At 37.4% G+C, this 14,970-nt stretch overlaps 1 protein-coding gene across 1 annotated transcript in view; it reads left to right on the top strand.

Moving 5' to 3' along the window:
* Positions 1-14,970, top strand: part of CNTLN (centlein) — a 230,655-nt gene that overhangs the window by 82,941 nt on the left and 132,744 nt on the right. Inside the window, exons 7-8 of the mRNA XM_054177772.1 lie at positions 1,978-2,140; positions 9,700-9,891. Of these exons, the coding sequence (XP_054033747.1) occupies positions 1,978-2,140; positions 9,700-9,891 (355 nt within the window). The remainder of the gene's footprint in view (positions 1-1,977; positions 2,141-9,699; positions 9,892-14,970) is intronic.

Raw genomic sequence — 14,970 nt, 5'->3', positions numbered from 1 at the left:
TACCTTACCGATGACCTGTTCCTCCTGCAGAGACTGTAGGCAGCGCGCTGCTCAAAGTAGCACACTTGCTTCATTTGCAGTTCTTCTGTTGGGCAGAGTCCTGTTCCCTTTGGCCCTGCTTATGTGGGTTGCTACAGGGAGGCTGAGAGGCTTGCTGATGGAAAGGTATCAAAGTCCCTGTGCCAGTAAGAGTTACCCCCTGTTTCTGGTTTTGTAGAGGTTCGATTATGGAAATAGTCAATTTTCCTTTTGCAGTCTCTTACAGCTCTTAGCCTTTCCACCTCTTCTTTTAGCTCAGCCACCATGCTCATCAGATCACTGACCTGCTCACACCTAACACAGGAGTTGTTCCTTCCATCCTCCATATCAAGTGCCAGGTTCCAGCACTCACTGCAGCCACCTCCCTGAACATCTGCATGCTTGTGTGTGGTCTCTGTTTGGGTGCCCACTGTTCTTCTACTAGCCTTTGCTCTAGTAGTAACCAGCTTTCAGTAACCACCCTCTCCACTCGGCGATATTTTTCTCCCCCCGGCAGTGAGCAGGCCGAGCCGAGCTCCTCGCCACCGCCTCCTCTCTCCTCAGCCACGCGCTGGGTTCTGTTCGGTTGGTGCGCGGTTTCCACGGCAACCCCTCCCCCTGCTACGTCACTGCCCCCAGGCGCGTAGGCAACCCGAGCCCGCTGCCCCTCCTCCCCTCTTCAGGAGGTCTCGAGCCACCAGCCCCTTACTGCCTGAAAAGCAAGGAAAGCAAAGCCAAAAGCAAGCTCCCGGTGCTGAGCTCCTCGCCACTGCCTCCTCTCTCCTCCTATTAAGTGATAGCATATGTCTTAAGAAATGCTTTTATTGAGCGTTCACTTAAAGTGATCTTTTTGTCATTCTGTGTTTTCTTAGGAAAACACAAATAAGTTGGTATTGCTTTCATATGTTTTGTATTACCTTTTGTATGTTAATTTTTGCCTGGCCATCTCTAGCAGTATTATAAAAACTTAGTGAGAACTCGTGTTTCTAATGATAATTTTAAGTGCAGGGAAGGTTCCTGTATGTTGGAGGTTAACAACAAAATCTTTGAGGAACTAAGGAGAAAATTAGTTGTCATAAATTTGTGTGTAGTATCTGTAGGTAATACTAGTGTGATATGTGCTTATAAATTAAACAGGGAATTAAGCAAACTATATAAAAAGGGATTATTGCAGTCATCTGAACTTTTAACTTGTGTTACAGAAAATGTACCAAGTTTTCAATAACTGTAAGTCAGTAACTTGCTTATTCATAATAAGTATGAGTTAATGATCTTCCTCTCCACATTACTTTATAAGGTCTTTCAGGAATACAGTAAAATTGTCAAACAGACTGATTATACTAGACCTATCATATGGTTGTTTTGCAACATGATTCCGATTATTTTGCTTATAGAGCTTTTATTATATTATATGACACACACCGAAATTTACTTACTTTGCTTGTGTTGTTGCAGTATGCTGAAGGTACAGAGAAAAAGATATTTATCAGCAGGCCTACTTCATGTGTCTGGGGAATAGATGCATTTCAGAAGAGACTCGCTTTACACATACTATATATTTTGAGAAAAACTAATATTTCTTCTAATTTTTTTAAAAAGTGAACATATTTTACAGTTTGTGTGTTCTAAATATTTTACATTTTGACACTGCTAAAGAGTTAACTGAATATTGATTAGAAAGTGTTGATGCAGTAGTGAAAATCCATTTATTTTAGAGCAGTTAGTGCATTAGAAGGAAATTGAAAGGCATTCCATTTCGAAACTTAACTGTTTTGTAGATATTTCACCAAAGCATGTGATAAAATTTTATATGTAACTTCTAGTGTTTATAAGGCAATTGACAGAAAACTAAATGAAAATAGGAAGCTCATTATCTACAATAAAATTGTTTGAACACAATTTTTTCACAGAGGTCATTGTTCTTTATCCTAATTTTTCTTTATTGTTTGTTTCACACAGGAAGGAATTACAGGAACTGCGGAATCTTTACAGACAAAACATTGAACATACAACAGAGCAGGCTGAGCTGATAAAGGAGCTTCAGGCTCTCAATGCTGATACACAAAAAGTACTGAAAGACCAAGACGCTGCTCATACAGCCGAAACAACATCATATCAAAAAGTATGTCATTAAGCTGTGGTGACAGGTTGGACTCGATGATCTTTGAGGTCTCTTCCAACTTTGGTGATACTGTGTGTGTAAAGCTTTATGATCACAGGGTTCATTTTAATATCTATCTGTATAATCAGTGGTTAGAGTAATCAAAGCACTGCATTGTATTCTTCCTTTAGATCTTTGGATCTTTATTGTCACCAAAATGTAATTGTCAGAGTAACACTTCATTGGCCTAATTACATTCCAGCCCCTTAAGAATTAGAATTATTTACATCTGAGGAAAAATAAGAATGAGTTTCCAGGAATATAAAGTTCTTCATGTAATTTTGCATTATCTTTGTTTTACTGCTTCTTCCTCTTTTAGGGTTGTTAATCAGTAAATCCTGCAATTTGTTTCTGGTAATCTAGGAGAAGACATTCCTTTCACTTATAAATACTCTGTGTGAATCTTAAACACTGTTGCAGGTTTAAGATACAAAAATGTGCTATATCAAAATTAACGGAAATAATTGTTGCCATTCTAGCTTTTAAAACGGATAACTAACTAAAAAAAAATTAAACTATGTTTACATTTACAGAACAGATTCATATATTTGATGAATGTGAGGAGAAATGCTAACCTTGAAGAGCAATTACATGTGCATTACTCAGAGTTCTCCTTTGAGTTTAAAAAATGGCGTTGATATGTTTTTCATCTGTAAGAAATACAGAAGAAATGTTTCCTAGCTTTATAGAAACATTGAGAAGGAAGAAGACAGCTCTCATGTACCTTCTACCAGTCCTGGAACTGTTTTCTGAACTGTCTATTGTCAGTTCTTTTTTTTTAAAAAGAGTTGTTGCCCTTTGTTGTCTTACTTGGAGAACATAGTTCGTAATAAAATCCTGAAACTAGACCTAAGTCAAGCCAGCATCAATAACGGGTTTCTAAAGATGTTTGGTTAGCATTTTATGGCACATAGTGCCCAGCACCTTCTTGTGGACTTAACTTTGCATAAGTTTATCATTGGCTGCAGTGATGATAGACATTAAATCTTTTATTCACTGCTATAATAGCCCAGCAGAGCTACAACTTCCATCCACATTGTACAGAACATATACAGGGCAGGGGGAGCTCTACCTGTCTGAGACATGACAAAATAACTACAGAAAATTCGTTAGTGTTTGTAAGACCGTGTTCTTCATACTTATATAGCTGTAGGGGCAAGGTACATCTAAGCTAGGCTTTACTTAGTATTCAGAATTGCTTCAATAAACTGCTTCACATTTTTTGGTCTGTCTTACCAGGACTTGATATTTCTGCTCAGCTGATCATACACTAAGAACAAGAATAGGAATGGTTTGGTTGTGAAAATAAGCCCCTTTTTTGTGATAGCTGTCAAATACTTCCAATTCATAGATAACTTAAAATTTGCCAATTTGGGGCATTATTTTTTTTCCATCATGAAGGGGTAAAATTTGCCTCTTAAATCAGCAAAAGCGGCTTAAATATTCTAGTAAATTACTGCTGTGGAACTTACATGCTGTCTTTTTGTGAAATTTAAAAGTACCTAATGCATCTGGAAAAAAATCAAATCTGTTCTTTCTCTATTTTATGAAAATATGTAATAAAAACTATGTACTAAAAACAAAGTTTAAAAAAAAAAAAAGTTAATCCCTCCCTGTAACTAGCCAAAGCAAAAACAAAACCAACCAAAACCTCAAGAATGTAGAAACCTCATACTTGAAAAAGGCCAAACTTAAGTTCCCCGAGTCAGAGTGGAAGAGATCTAGTGAAGTTTGTGGCAAATTGTGTCGAGAGAATGTCAGAAGGGAAAAAGGAGTTTCTTTGTCATGAAAATCCTGTTACGATCCTGGACTTCTGATCAGAAGAACTATATAATTGTAATTGCTCCAAAGTAACATGTGTTTTCAGATTGCAAGATACATGGTTTTACTCACAACAGGCCTTTGGAAAATTAACCACCTATAAAAAGAATAGAAATTCCTATTTTTCCCTTGAATGAGAAAGGCAAACTATTGCAGAGAAGTATGTGTTCTGTTTGTCTTCCATGCATTAACAATATGCAGGCTGCAATAGCTAGATAAGGTTGTGTCAGCTATTCTGTAACTATATTCACAAAGGAATATTTTCCTACTGCTCCAAATGGCATTGAGCCTATCTATGAGTGCATCCTATGATATATTGTCCCTTAAAGCAAGATAAATGACCTCTCCGCTAGTGGTCAGATAGGCAGTATATGCTGTATCTCAGGTAATATGGTTGGCTCACATGTACCAAGTTCATCTTAACAGTCTGCTGTTTAGGAAGAACCACTCTTTGTGCTGATGTTAATATGTAGTAAGAAACAGGCTCAATAAAAGAAAAAAATATTTCTGAAAACCAAATCATGGTTATAAACTTGCACAGGATTGTGTGGAAATCCATGAAGGACCACAAATTCTCTTCCAAGTCTAGCTGTAGTGGGCGCGCTACACGTGAAAATCTGTATTCTCTTTTATCAAGTTGCATTGTCTTGACATACTGCTGCCTTCTTTGGTCTTACATAAGTACAAATTTTAAGGGTGCTGTGTTCTACAGTAACTGCTTTACATGGAGCATTTATGGAAACAAATTGGCATCTATTTCATATTGCAGCTGTAGTTCTCATTCTAAAGGGTAGGGAATATTTTTCTAAAATGTATAGCATCTGTTTTAGTGGTCCTAAATGCTCAGGGGACTTCATTCCTGTGCTGGATTTAATGAGACTCAATAGATTTGTCCTCACCACCAATTTCAAGGTGGAGAGACTTCAATCAATACTAGGGATAATAAGACAAGAAGAGATTCTGAACTCCTTAGCCAGCTTATCACAGTGTTCTGAAATTTACAATTTAAGGCCCTTGTTTTTAAAATGCAGTACTTTCCCTTGATCTGATGTGGCCCTTTAGGTTCCTTGTTAATCATACTGATTAAAAATCTCATAGTGGAAGACCCTTTGGAGAGGTGGAAACACCATTATTTGTCATTGAATAGGAAATTGTAATTCATGTCCCAGAACTCAGCTCTCAAATAGAGAATACTGCGGATGGTGGTATGTTTAGTGTATGTCTGTCATGAAGAAATACATTCCTCAATAATTACATTTTGGACATAATTAGAAAACACAGCAAGAATTTTCAGTTATGCGGTGTTGCAGACATCTGCATCAAGTGCACTAGGAAGTAAATAAAACTAGGATCATGTCAGATGTGTTTTTAGATGTTGTGGTTAATGTCATGCCTGCAGTTGTCTTTGGTAATCCTTTCTCCTGGCATCCGTATGTAGAGATATTTTGCTTTTATTCAGGCCTGAGAAACTGTAACGAGAAAGTCAAGTTACTGGCTTTGCCATCCTAAGGTTAAATTTTACCACTTCTAGTCATTCTTTTTTTTCTTTTCAACTATCTTTAAATATAGTTGAAATCACATAAATGTTGTTTGGTTTATATAAGTAGCACTGAATTCACAAATTCAAGACTCTAAAACAATGTACATGTGTAAACGGGAATAACTATAAAGGTTCTCCCTAAAATTGAAATGAAAAATGAATGTCTTTCAGACATGGTAAGAGCTGAGGGAAGCTAACTGTCTGCTCAGGTTTGCTGAAGCCTGTTACCTGTAATAAATGAATAATCATTTTGATAATCCACATACTTTGTCTGTGAAAGCTATAAGAAAACCTTTCCTATCACATGTAAGCAGGCGTTAGAATAACATCTTTTGCTTCTCCTGGAGGTCCTAGCTTTGATCTGGCGTTTGTAGGTTACTTAATGACATTAAACCCACCTAGTGTTCTAATGAAGCTTTCTGCTCTAAGTAACTCTTCGAAGATCTAGTAAAAAGTGTACTCTGGTAATCTGGTTAAATCAATAGTGGGGAGGGAGTTGTTAGGGTAGCTGAAAAATATGGGATATTTTATTTTTTGTAATTCAGCTAAGTTACTCTTCTTTCCTGACTGATAAATAATGCTGTTGTGTTATATAGAATAAATTTATTACAGTGTACTGATTTCAGATACCTGTAATCTTTTTTTATTTGTCTTTAAGTAACTTCACCTGTTGCAGTCTTATGTTGCATGTCAGAGAAAGGATAGCTCTAAGTCATTTGAAAGAAATTGCCAAAATACATCAGTACAGCTCTTTATGCAGAACAGCAAGTCTTTTACTGATGGCTGTTACCTTATTTTCTTTCTGACAAGCCACTTTCAGAAAATTTATAAAGGATTATTTGAAATTCTTCCTTTTTCCTTTATATCTTGTAATTTTTTAAAAAATCTTCTCTTTCATGGGTAAACATCATGTCTTATTGAAATTCATGTACAGTCAAGATTTCAAGTCTTCTGTGAAGCTTACTAGTTCTGAGATAAACAATTAACAATATTTTTTTCTTGCTTTTGGATTTTCTACTCAATGTTCTGTCTCTGATCCTTTGTTCCTCACTTTACATCTTGTCTCTCTACACCTGACTTCCTGTATCTTGATTAATGGTAAAACTGTTTACTATGTTGTATAATGCTGTATGTTCTGGACTGTGCTACTGCAGTGTGATTAAATGTGGTGCCTCTTCTAAAACATCCTCAGAAATGAGAAGAAACCACCAAAATAATCTAACATAACCCCCCTCCTCCCCCCCCCCCAAATAATCTGGTATAAATGTTAAGTATGTATTTACTCCACAAAATAATGTATGGCCATAAAAGAAAAGATTGAAAGCCAAACAGAAATTTAGAAACTTGGTTTTTTCTGTGGAGAGTGGACAAAATTTTCATTTTGAAATTTCTTGATGTTAAATAGCTGAAAAAAAAAAGAAGAAAAAGACAGCGTCCCACAAATGAGTACTTCGGTCTTAAAAAAAACCCTTATGGTAAAAAGTATATAAACCTCATGTAAGAGGAAAAGCGGTGAGAATGTGTTTTTGTGCTCAGGGCTTTTAGCTAATTTTATACTTGAACTCTGTGTTTCGTTACTGCTATTTTCAAAGCAGGAAAGGTTGGAAAAGTTTATGCACATAAAAAGACATGCTATTTGTCTTATCTTCACAAATGCTGACTACTAGAAATACCCATTAGTTACCTTATGGGATGTGGCTGCCAGCTAGAAAAAAAACACCCTCTTTTCGATGCGTCCGTTCATCTTACTAGGATGTTACCTTTCAGGTACTATAATTGCAACTACTTAAGTGTTTCTAGTCACAAACCCAGCAAATTGTCATAGCAATGTTACCTAGCTAATGAGATTATGTAGTTATAGCTCAAAGTAACCGTATCTTGATTTCTCATTTGTTTGTGTGGTGGTTTTAGGCTATGCTTTTAAAATTTAGTTACAGATTTTGAGCAGAAAAGTAGAAAAATATAAATAAATCATTATTGGGTATAAAAAGGAAAACAAAATATTATTCTAAACAAATTCATTGGGTGATTATCTGGAATAAGATGAGCTGCAGCATAAGATTTTTTCCCTTTTTTCTCTTCTTTTCTGATCTTGGCTGTTTTGCTTCACTTGGGAGAGATAACCTGCTGTTGGCTGGCTTTGGATAAGTCTACCTCACTACTTCTCTCTCCATTCCCTTCTCTCTTGGGATGGAGCGGGGGGGGGGGGGGGCAGTGGAATGGCTTTCCTGGTCTCTTGACCAGTGGGGTTTTCGTATTGTTTGCTAGTTGTAAATATCTACATAATACTGTAAATACTGTGTATTATGTATATATTCATTGCATTCCATTGTAGAGTGTAGATTTTGCTTGTAAATAACAGCTTCATTTGCTTGTAGCTGAGTTGTCTGGCAAAGTTAATGCTGGGCGGGGCGGAACTTCAACCCGCCACAGTTTGGAAGGACATTACCTGAAAGTGCAAGTTTTTTATAAATGGGCTGTTTATTTTCCTGTGAAATACTCACAGATTTTCATAAGAAATTGGGTAATCTTGAACATGTGTTTATAGAGATTTAATCTTTCTTAAATATGCAAGAAAGATTCAATAGGCACAGAAATTTCCACACAAGTTTAGACTTTAAGTAGTTCAAAATAGCAGTAAATCTGTATTTAAAATTAATTTTGCCTGAGAGACATGATCTCTGATCTGCTTTGGAAATAGAGAAGAGGTAATTCACTTTGTCCTAAGTGGAATTTGAGAGCCTATTGGAATAGAAAATGATACAGAGAAGGAAAGGAAGGGAAATTGTTTCCACATTTTTCATGACAGTTTCCAAATCTCAAAGTTCTGATTGTTTTTCAAAGGCTTTAACTTTTAAGCAATGTAAAGCAGCATAAAGGGAGAAGTGTATCATTTAAGTAAAGTTGACAAGACAAAGGGTAAGATGAAGAGTAAAATAATGTTCTTACAAGTAAAATTATTTGTGTCAGTTCCTCATACTCAAAAGCGTTATCGATAGATTTTGGTAGTTCTGATTTCCATATATAATGTGATGGTAGAAATGGATTTGTGAAGAAAACTGCCAGCTGAGGAAGTACATACTTTCCTACTACATGTTATTGTATGTTAGAATGAACAGTGGAAGGGAATATTGTTTGTTTTGAGGAAAAAAAAGGCAATCAAGGGAATGAAGGACTGAAATTAAGAGAGGAATATATGCTTTGGTAGTAAATTCATAGAGTCACACATTTCCTTCAGAATCTGTGCTGTTGTTCATTCAACTACAGGTTTATTTTTCAGATTTTTTAAAATTTTTGTGTAATAAGAGGTGATTTTTTTAAAAACAGTTTGCAGATGTTTATATTGAAAAATATAAACATATTATTATATAAATATTTTTATATTGAAAAAAACAGGGGAAAAGGTAGTCTTGCAAAGTAAGTTGTCAGGTGGCAGCTACTGGTAGTTACTGCTTAAATCTAGTTAGAGAAATTGTGTATATGGAATCACTTCTAAAGTGATCACAGAACATACACAGTATTCTGGTTTCAGCAATAACAGTTGAGAAACAGCCAGGGGTAAGAACTTCTAATATATTCTCTGGGTTTTATAGTTAAAAAAAAATTTCCAAAAACTAATAATGTAAACAACCATTCTACACTTCATACAAAATGCAGCAGAGTAGCAGACATTGGTGGACTCCATGTATTGGTATCCAAGCTACATTAAAAAGTTTGTTTTAGAAGTTGAAAATACTCTATAAAGGACAAGAATTGTATTTGGTATTCATGTTTTTATTCACAGTACAGATGCTTCAAATTTTTGCCTATTCTCAATAAAGGATTTTTTAAAATTCTTTTTATATCTATTGTGTTTTATATAAGTTGTTCAGGAAGTAAAATAAATCCTGATTTTTAAGGTGTCCACTTCGGTACATAAATGTCATAAAGAAGCAGATAAAACATATAATATTCTGAAGTGAAGTGTGTTTTTCTGTGAAAACTTACTTGAAACATATCAGTGATTGTTACAATCAGTGTTTTCAAATGTATAGAATGTGGCAGGAGGAACAGAAGTGTGGAGGAACATGAAAAAGTGACGATCTTTCTGGATAAGTTGTTTATACTTTCCCTCCACCTGTACTTATGTCTGCACTCTTTTTTTTTCCTCCCCTCTCAGCTTTATAATGAATTGAGTCTATGTTTTAAAACTGTTAAAACAAGTGAAATTCAACTACAGCAAAGCTGTGCATCTCTTCAGGATCAGTTGCTTGAGAAAGATCAAAGGATTTGTAAGTTGCAGGAGCAGCTTCAGCAGGCTCATGATGCTTTAAATGCAGTACGTCAGAATTCTTCAAAATGTAAACTACTGGTAAGTCCATGTCTAGAATAATTAAACTTGTTTCTCCTTGTTTTAAATTAAGCTTCTGTACCAGATAGTTTTGAAGAAAACTGAAGGGTAGGATTTTTCTGTTTGTTTGTTTGGGTTTTTTTTTGTTTGTTTTGTTTTGGTTGGTTGGTTTGTTTTGATTTCTTGAGGAAAGCTGTACAAGACTGCTGCTGCAGTAATTTAACTATTTCTGCTGTTGCTAATACAAGTAAATTCCTGGAGAAAACAGGGAATTGTCTGAATTTCCTCTTTTAAAATGGAATAAGTTGGTCCTGATTTCTTACCTTATTCCTGACTGTGCAACTAAACTTTACATCATAGATCTAAAGAAAGTATGGTGGGGAGAAATACTTACCTAAAAATGTCTAAGCTTTAATATGACATTTGGAACTGTTGCAATAAACCTGTCACTCTCACAGGCATTTAACTTTACAAGTGTGCCAGATCTTACATGTATATTCCTGATATTTTCTAAAGGCAAGTTTTTTCTGACTTCAAATGAGTTTGAAAACCTTTGCAATAATCTACCCATGATGTTTTTGTAAACTCTGTTACTTAGATTTGTCAATAAGATATGCTCATACATTTCAGTTTTACAAGCACTCTCTCCCTTTATTAAACAGAGAAAACAATATGCTAATGCTTGTTAAATGCAAAACTTCATTTAGTGTGGGTTGACAAGGTAGATCTGTACTTGAAGATTACATTAATGAACCCAAAGGAGCTTGATTGTAAAAAAATCACATAATGTTTAATTCCTTACACTTTGTGTAAGTAATAATCTGCTGTAAAACAGAAAAAAATCACATACAGTATCTCCTGGATAAAGTCATAGTGGTCATTCCAGAGTTAATTTCTAAATGTATTATTTAAGTATCTATTGTAAGAGTCTTCCGGAGGGCGGACTTCAGGTTGCTCAAGGAACTAACTCAGAAGGTTCCTTGGGAAACAGCCCTTAAAACCAAAGGGGTCCAGGAGAGCTGGGACTACTTCAAGGAGGAACTCATGAAGGCACAGGATCAGGCTGTGCCAATGCGCCGGAAGAGGAGCCGCTGGGGCAGATGGCCAGCCTGGATGGGTGATGAGCTTCTAAAAGAACTAAGGGGAAAAAAGAGGGTGTATCATCTTTAGAAGAAAGGTGAGGCAACCCATGAAAAGTTTAAGGATGTTACTAGGTCTTGTAGGAAGAAAATTAGGGAGGCAAAAGCACATTTGGAGCTTAGACTGGCCTCTGCTGTGAAGGACAACAAAAAGTCCTTCTATAAATACATTAATAGCAAGAAGAAGGGCAGGGACAACCTCCACTCCTTGGTGGACATGGAGGGGAATGTTGTAACAAAGGATGAGGAGAAGGCAGAGTTACTTAACACCTTCTTTGCCTCAATTTTTTCTAGCAGGACAGAATGTCTTCCAGACAGCTGGCCTGCAGAGCTGGCAGAAGGAGTTAGGGAGCAGCATAGTCTTCCTCTGTTCCAGAATGGGGTAATTGGTGATCTGCTTAGCCACTTGGATCCCCACAAGTCCATGGGACCAGATGGGATCCATCCTAGGGTGCTGAGAGAGCTGGCGGATGTACTGGCCAAGCCGCTCTCCATCATTTTTCAGCAGTCCTGGCTCACTGGAGACATCCCAGAAGACTGGAAGCTGGCCAGCGTGGTGCCCATCCACAAGAAGGGCCGGTTGGATGAGCCAGGGAATTATAGACCTGTCAGCCTGACCTCAGTGCCAGCCAAGATTATGGAACAGATCATCTTGAGTGCAGTCGCACAGAACTTGGAGGATGGCCAAGGGATCAGGTCCAGCCAGCATGGGTTTAGGAAGGGCAGGTCCTGCCTGACCAACCTGATCTCCTTCTATGATCAGGTGACCCGCCTGGTGGATGTGGGGAGGCCTGTGGATGTAGTCTACCTGGACCTCAGCAAGGCTTTTGACACAGTCCCCCACAGCAAACTCCTGACCAAGCTGTCAGCCCATGGCTTGGACGGGAGCACACTGCGATGGGTTAGGAACTGGCTGGGGGGCCGAGCCCAGAGAGTGGTGGTGAATGGTGCCACATCCAGCTGGCGGCCAGTCACTAGTGGTGTGCCCCAAGGATCAGTGCTGGGCCCCATGCTCTTTAACATCTTTATTGGTGATCTGGATGAGGGCATTGAGTCGATCATCAGTAAATTTGCTGATGACACCAAGCTGGGGGCAGGAGTTGATCTGCTGGAGGGTGGAGAGGCTCTGCAGAGGGACCTTGACAGGCTGGACAGATGGGCAGAGTCCAACGGCATGAGATTGAACACATCCAAGTGCCGGGTTCTGCACATTGACTGCAGCAACCCCATGCAGAGCTACAGGCTGGGGTCAGAGTGGCTGGAGAGCAGTCAGGTGGAAAGGGACCTGGGGGTGCTGGTTGATGGTAGGCTGAACATGAGCCTGCAGTGTGCCCAGGCAGCCAGGAGGGCCAATGGCATCCTGGCCTGCATCAGGAACAGTGTGGCCAGCAGGAGCAGGGAGGTCATTCAGCCCCGTACATTGCACTAGTTAGGCCATACCTTGTGTCCTGTGTCCAGTTCTGGGCCCCTCAGTTTAGGAAGGATGTTGACTTGCTGGAGTGTGTCCAGAAAAGGGCAACAAGGTTGGTGAGGAGCTTGGAGTACAAGGCCTATGAGGAGAGATTGAGGGAGCTGGGGTTGCTTAGTCCAGAGAAGAGGAGACTCAGGGGTGACCTTATTGCTCTCTACAGCTACCTGAAGGAGAGTTGTAGTGAGGTGGAGGTTGGTCTCTTCTCCCGGGCAACCAGTACCAGAACAAGAGGACACAGTCTCAGGCTGCGCCAGGGGAGGTTTAGGCTGGAGGTTAGGAGGAAGTTTTACACAGAGAGAGTGATTGCCCATTGGAATGGGCTGCCTGAGGAGGTGGTGGGGTCACCGTCACTGGGGGTGTTCAGGGCGAGGCTTGACAGGATGCTTAGTTGTATGGTTTAGTTGATTGGGTAGTGTTGGATGATAGGTTGGACAGGATGATCTCGAAGGTCTCTTCCAACCTGGTTAATTCTATTCTATTCTATTCTATTCTATTAACCCATATTTTATATGATTTTTAAAGTTCCCCTTAATTTAATGAGTCAAATTTTGGTTTCACAAGTGATAAAATCCATTCCTTTAAGTCTTCTTTTTGGAATGTTTACTTCTTGTTACATTTGTGACCTTTTTCTGAACCTTAGAAATGGATTTTTTTATTTTTAGAAAATTTTAATGGATTTTTTGAAATGTAAAATTAGTTTCATGCTGTTTATTGTCTAAACACAGCTTCAAAGCATAGTTCTTGAATACTCAGACTGTATTTCTGACTACTTCATTTTATTGCCATTGTCTTGTATTACTCTAAAGAGACATTTACATTGTATTTTGGCAGATTATTTAAATTTTTATATCATAAAAGCCACGATATCTCTGAATTATATTTCCTGAGGTTAAGAAGGTCTTTGTTATCTTTGTGAAATGACGTTAGAATGCTTTCCTCCATGTACACCATTTATATTGTATAACCTGGATATTGTGTGACATCTTATTATACAGCCATGTGGTATCCCATGTGTACCTGGTGTTAATATTTGGCATTGGCTTTTATCTTTATTATCCTGAATAGCTCAGTAGTATTAAAGAAAAGGTGTTATTACATTTGCCTCTTACCTTTCTATATTTTTGAACAAGTGGGACACTACAAGTGAGTTGAATCTATCCTACTAATTGAAGTATATATTGCTATTACTTACTTCTCACAATTAAATCAATTCTTTAACTGAAGGATTTTTTCTGTCCTTAAAATGGAACATTTGGATTTCCTTAAGAGCTTCTATTGTGGAACATGGCTGAAATCCATTTCAAATCAAAGTAGACTATTTTACTCTGACCAGTTTTGTTTACTTCTTAAGAAAATTTCTATGGTTAAAACTAAGACTCCTTTAGAAGGTGGTGACAATGTAGTGATACAGCTTTATGCTTGATTTCCTTTGGATATTTTAAATGAATCACATTCACTGTGGGTAAATTGCTAATACTTCCTTTTTTAATTCATTCTATGCCTCCTTGTAGTGGCTTCTGGATTTGAAGTACATCAAACAGTATGCTCCATGTATATTAAGGAACCAAAATTAAGCAGTCTTAAATTACTTAATGGTGAACATAGGTGCAAATAATTGTGTTTTCTGGCCTTCTGTTGTTGGCTTTCTGATATGTTTCTATTTTGATCCTGTCTCAGTCTTTAAGAGTCTGACACTCTTCCTTTTCCCAGTGTACCTCAGGGAGTATACTTGTGATTATTAAAAGAATTCTCTGGTTTTGAACTTTTCATGCTGCTGAACTTGCATTGTAGTCAGATAAAAATTAGTTTTATATTACTTGCTTTATTATCAAGAATATCTCAGTTTGTTTCCTTGAGGATATAGTATACCACTTCTAATGTTGAAGTCTTCTGATCAGTGTGGCACTTTTGTGAGTGAGGGCAAACTTCTGGTTGATTTTATTTTGACTATTATGGTTATGTGTGTGATGATGAATTGAAACCATACTTTACAGTAAATTTCTATTTACATCTTAGTATGTGTACATTCAGAAGCTCTCACATGCCTTTTCTTGATCAGAGGGATTAGGAAGTGTTTTTATTTCTCTGAATGCTTATGCTACACAGTAAAAAGAACAAAATACAACCGTTTTAAATTGTTTTCAAAACATAAGGGGTTTGTCTAATTTAATCGCATGTAATTCTTGTTTTGGTTCATTTTTAGCTTTAAGATGTATAACCTACATTTAGTCATATGGTTAGTATACCATAAATGTTACCCATGTGAATGGTAAATTATTTAAATAAGTTTACTGAACCGAAGCAGTCATTTGTCTTGACTTCTGTTTTTCATACAAGTGCAGATATCCAAGATAGTATTAAGAGATTATGGTTTATCAAAGAACAGCAATTAACTGACATTATAATGTTTTTATTTGTAACTGTAGTATCTGACAAGTATGTTCAACCTAATAGAGAATGCACTTGTGCTTTTACAATAGTATCTTAATT

The sequence above is a fragment of the Dryobates pubescens genome, chromosome Z (assembly GCF_014839835.1).
Source record: "Dryobates pubescens isolate bDryPub1 chromosome Z, bDryPub1.pri, whole genome shotgun sequence".
NCBI lineage: Eukaryota > Metazoa > Chordata > Aves > Piciformes > Picidae > Dryobates > Dryobates pubescens.
Note: the sequence above shows the minus strand (reverse complement) of the source record. Positions and strands in the feature narration are given on the sequence as shown.